General features: G+C 33.2%; 1 protein-coding gene across 1 annotated transcript; it reads right to left on the bottom strand.

Annotated features, from left to right (window-relative positions):
• Positions 1–2,050: 2,050 nt before the first annotated feature.
• On the bottom strand, positions 2,051–2,965 carry LOC122275327. Its single transcript, XM_043084339.1, has one exon. The coding sequence runs from the start codon at positions 2,869–2,871 to the stop codon at positions 2,281–2,283; it is 591 nt and encodes a 196-aa protein (XP_042940273.1). The 5' UTR covers positions 2,872–2,965; the 3' UTR covers positions 2,051–2,280.
• Between the last annotated feature and the right edge of the window lie 2,491 nt (positions 2,966–5,456).

Raw genomic sequence — 5,456 nt, 5'->3', positions numbered from 1 at the left:
TAAGAGCATCCCCAACTTGTACCGCATACGGTACTTTTCCCTATAATTTGATAGAAATTTTAGGGATATGCTTAAAATCATCTCTACATCCTGATCCCCATTTTGGAGAAAGTGTTTGTGAAATGTACAGGAAATCACTGTACATCCCCAAATTATTTTTTATTAATATTTTATTCTAATCATTTACACTTTCTATTATATTTATTTACTTCCAATCATCTACACATTTTATCATATTCATATTTATTATAGTTTTAAATAATAATTTTAAAAATAATTTAAATAATTACGAAAATATAAAAAATTAATTATAAAAATATTATCATACCCACAAAAAATAATTTAAATTTTTGTTTAAAATATTCACTAGAGTAATAATTCAAAAGATAAAGAAAAAATATTGAGTAGTTAAATTTGTAAATAGACGTGAAAGAAAAAAGTAATTAAAAAAGAATAGAGAAATATTATTTTAATAGAATAGAAAAAAGATAGGAAATGAGATGTTAAATTTAGGAAAAAATTTTAGGGAATATCATTTTTAGCTAAATTATAAGAAATTTTATGGAAAATCCAGCGTGAATGCTATAAGTAAATAAGCAGTTTGATTCACATTCTTGTTTTGCTGAACAGAGGCTAATTTTGTAAAATTATTTCTCGCATAGTGTATGCTGCCAAACAAGTATTACAACTGCAGATGAAAGGTATCATAAAAACAGATGAAAACTCAAAACCTGCATCGGACATCTTGCGCAGATTGATTATTACAAACTGGATGAGCCCCGAGTGCAACTTCTTTCTTTAAGATTTTAAAACCTAAAACTTCTTTTACTGACTGATGTGAAAATGATTCACTTAAAACCTATCAGTTTAAAACGGAAAAAAGGAAATATAAAAACAAAAAAAAAAGATGAAGAAAAAAATAGAATGAACCAATAGAACATCATTCACTGGAAAATGCAAGAAATGTTTATTTAAAGAAGTATAAAATAAGAAAGCCAAACATGGGACCATATGAAGCTATCATGGAGAAGAATAAGGTGAATAGGCAATTATGTATACACAAAACCCTGATCATATCATAGAGACAAAACATGCATCCAACCTTGTCACTCTGTCAGCCTATGCCTGATAAAAACAAGTTAAATCCAAGCGAGACTGGAAAAACAAACAAATTAGAGTAGCCCTTAATTTTTTTATTTCTTATTTTTTTGAGTAAGAGTAGACCTTAAAATAAGAACGAGCATTCTGTTACATCGAGAAACTCAAGAGAAAGCAGTGTTGGCATGTAGAATCTAGCCCAGGACCTTCATCCTCAACCTGGTAGATTACCTAGTTATTTACAGACTGCATTTGGGTTAGCCTCCTAGACCATCAAGCCAACCCTAATCTAATTTTTTAGTCTTTCTATTATCAGAGTAGGTAAGGGAGCTTCCATTCTATGGGTTATAGAAAGACTCCTGATAAGAACTGAATAAAAAAAAAAAAAATCCAGGGTCTTAAAACACACAGCAAACAGGCAAAGAAGAAAGGAACAAGAATTTTATAGCTCTTTGGCTGTTGTAGAGTGTTAGGTGGCCCAAAATTTGCAGCATCGTGGAAGATATTTCCTACTTACCTCGTATATTTGGAGGGAAATGGATGACAGAAATTTTGAGGATTGTGAATGGACACTGGAGGAGATTCGACAACTTCCATAGACTTTTCGGGTTTAACTTTCATGATTTTCGTCTATCTTTTCCACCTTCTAGACAGATGTCTCTCTTGTAGACATCCTATATACTTGAGTTGTGGCTTTTACGCTTTTAATTAAGTTTCCTTGCTTATTAGAAAAAAGGAATAACAACAATATGTATATATTTAAGCAACACAATCCCATCAAGCCTCTTATTAAAATTCTGATTGAACTTCCTACAATTCCCAACGATAATCAAACTCAAGTATTAAAAATACTCACTCAAAACCCCAACAAAAGAATGGACGGTGGGAAGTCTTTGCTTATTGAGAAGCTGTGAAAGTCTACCCTCATATCCAACACCGCATGAAAAATAAATTATTCAGTCAAAACACAATATCTAATTTTAACTCCAAAAAGCCTAAATCCCAGTTGTAGATATAATAACAAATTAACTCATAAATCCCACAACAACATCACTAAACCAATGAAAAACAAAATCATGGGAATATGATTATTCTAAATACAGCTAGACCCATAAATCCGATAAGCAATTAACAACTTCGAAACGAAATGCGAAAAGAACAATAACCATGAAAAAGGGTTTCTCATTTAAATCTTGGAGAACCATTACTCATGCTCCGATGAAGAATCCGAGCACCATCGGCGTCTCCACCATCAATCAACTCCCTCAGACCCAAGTTCCCCACCTTCTCTTCCTTCTCCTCCTTCTTCTGCTTCTCCCTGCCACGCGGCTTAGCCAACAGCCTCTCAAAGTAATTACCATATATATACTCGGGTGAGTACCCGTGCTCGTCGCTAAAAATCATTACGTGCCCATGCCACTCCCATACCCGGTAATCCGAATCCGGCTCGTCTTGAAACCCGACGCAAATGTTGTGTTCGCCGACGGTGATGGCCTGGCCGGAATTGGGTCTGAGGGTATCTGTCATGCCGCTGTGGATGATCCGGATGACTTCCATTTCGACTTTGGTTTCTTCTTCGGCGAGCTCAGCCAAAAACCTACTCTTTTCGTCGTTAAAGTTGTTATCTTCGCAGAGATTAGCGGCATCAAAGAGGAGGTCCTCGAGGGAGTGGGAGTTGAACTTGAACTGGTTGTTCGAAGGGCCGATTTGGAGGCGACCCATCAGGGTTTGGAGGACAAGGTTGTCGAAATTAGTGCTGGTGAAGGAGCTCATGGTTTTTGGCTATGGTTCTCCGAGAAAGAGAGTTTGTGACGAGGGGTTTTAGGACGGGAGTGAGGGTTTTGCGGGGGGGGGGGGGGGGGGGGGGGGGGGGGGGCTTGGCTTTAAGGCCGAGGGAGAGTGCGGCCAGCGGTGACGTGAGGTTCATGTTATATGATTCAAGTTTTAAATTTTTTGCCAGAAATGGGGGTCAGTCAAATTCACGTGCAAGCAAAGGATGCCTATGAAACGGTTGCTCAATAAGCAAATATAATAATAAAATAATAATAAAATTATTATTTTTATTATATTTATTATTATTTTTATCCAAACATAGGTTGGATAAAAAAATCTTCAATGCCGATTGGATTGATTAAGAGTAGAATCTTGAGTCTCAAACAGTTACTGATGATAAAAGAAAGAGAAAAATTAATAATTTTATAATCTAATGTATACATATAAATTATATTAATTTATAAATTTATTTTTTATGTAATTTTTTTATATTTAAAACATTTTCCTTAGTTCAATTCTTCACTTTCATGAGAGAAAAAATGATTAAGCAAATTATTGAGTTTGACTCATAGCAATCATTTATCAAAGAAGGACTCTAGTTATCAAATGAACGAAAATTTAGAATAATCTACTCATAATATGTGTTATATTAATTAAAATTGGGTTATGGTTGGTATTAACCATCCTTCCCTTTGAAAACTCGTACACTAACACAGATACTAAATAGGGTATTGATAAGAAAGAGAAGCCTATTCAATGAAATTAAATATATAGTTGTAAGACAAAAATCCACATATTCAAGTATAAGCCACTTCAAGAACTACATTAAATGGAGACTGATAAGTTGGCAATATCTCAAACAATAAAGGGTTAGAATCACAAATTCCTTGTCTTACCAAACACAACCCATAGTAGTGCTGAGGTAAGAAATACAAAATCCTCATTGTCTGACAAGTCCAGGCAGTCCAGATTGCTTGGATTTTTTATGATGCAGTCAGTATTTAATTACCTGATTAGAGTCATTATTAATTGATGAGTTGGCAATATCCCATTGAAATAAAGCCTGAGGTATCATAAATTAATAATGACTCTAATTAGGCAATTAAATACTGAATACATTATAAAAAATCTAAGCAATCTGAACTTGTAACCCTTTATTGTTTGAGATATTGCCAACTTATCAGTCTCCATTTAATGTAGTTCTTGAAGTGGCTTATACTTGAATATGTGGATTTTTGTCTTACAACTATATATTTAATTTCATTGAATAGGCTTCTCTTTCTAATCAATATCCTATTTAGCATGTGTGTTAGTGTATGAGTTTTCAAGGGGAAGGATGGTTAATACCAACCATAACCCATTGAAATAAAGGCTGAGGTTTTATTACTTAAAAGAATGGCAATATCTCAATGTAGATTTACTTTAGGATTTCTTGCTTTAAAGAGCTTAAATCCTGCAACTTCATCCTTAAGTTTTACAACTATTTGAGGTACATGAAGGCCCCATTTAGTTGTTGAAGTGTATTGAGATCAACTTAGTTCAATTTAATTTTAAGTTGAGTCTAATATCTAAATATACGACTCTCAAATTAAAAACTCATCTCGATTCAAAACTTTCTTACACTTGGGACTCACAACCTTTTTCAATTCAATACCTCTTTACATGTGAGACCCATAATCTTTTTTTAACTTTTCATAAACAAATCTAAATTCATCTCAACATTTAAACTCAGTTTAGATGAGTCCCACAAAAATCACTTCACCATCTTAACTCACTACTATTTATAAAGAACTCAACTCATTTCAATTCAGCTCAATATCTAAACACAGCCTAAATCTCATGGGATTTTTGCCCAACAAACTACATGGGATATCCCATTGAAAAGAATGATACATGGGGTTTTGGGCTAAGAAAATTCTAATTTTAAGTGTAAAAACTAAATAGAACTAAATGTGTTATATATATATACACAAAAATTTTATGTACAGTTACTTTTACTTAAGTTGAGTTTCAAAAGTTAAGCTCATCTATTTTATAGAAAAAATTCTGATCTGCATGCTTTTTTCTTCCCCAAACACATCTTATAGGAGTGATGTAAAAAACAATGATTCCTTATCTGTCAAATTCAAATGACTGGATTTTTATAATGTTGTCAGTATTTATCTATTTAAGGAAATGAGTTATTAGGATTTATTGAAATTTAAAGAACCTAAATCCTTCAACTTCATCCTTAATTCGTTACACCTTATTTTGTTGGGCCATATACAAACTAAATAGAACTATGTATAAAAGGAATTATACTAATGGTCGGTCTGACACCTAAGAATGTCTCACTCTACAAGGACAATCTATACTTCATAACTCGAATTACTTGAAATAGGACGACCTAGCTGAGTTAACAAATTTATTCAATATGTTTTTCATCAAACACTCGCTGAATATAGATGTAAATTTTTTAGATACTGCAATTTTTCTTAATTAATTAATTTTGTTATTTGTCAATTTCGAAGTAAAGATTATGGATTGAGTTAAGGTACTACCTACACCTCCAAAGTGGGCTGCCCTTCGGCCCTGCCCTCTGTGGG

Source organism: Carya illinoinensis, chromosome 9 (assembly GCF_018687715.1).
Source record: "Carya illinoinensis cultivar Pawnee chromosome 9, C.illinoinensisPawnee_v1, whole genome shotgun sequence".
Classification (NCBI taxonomy): domain Eukaryota; kingdom Viridiplantae; phylum Streptophyta; class Magnoliopsida; order Fagales; family Juglandaceae; genus Carya; species Carya illinoinensis.
Note: the sequence above shows the minus strand (reverse complement) of the source record. Positions and strands in the feature narration are given on the sequence as shown.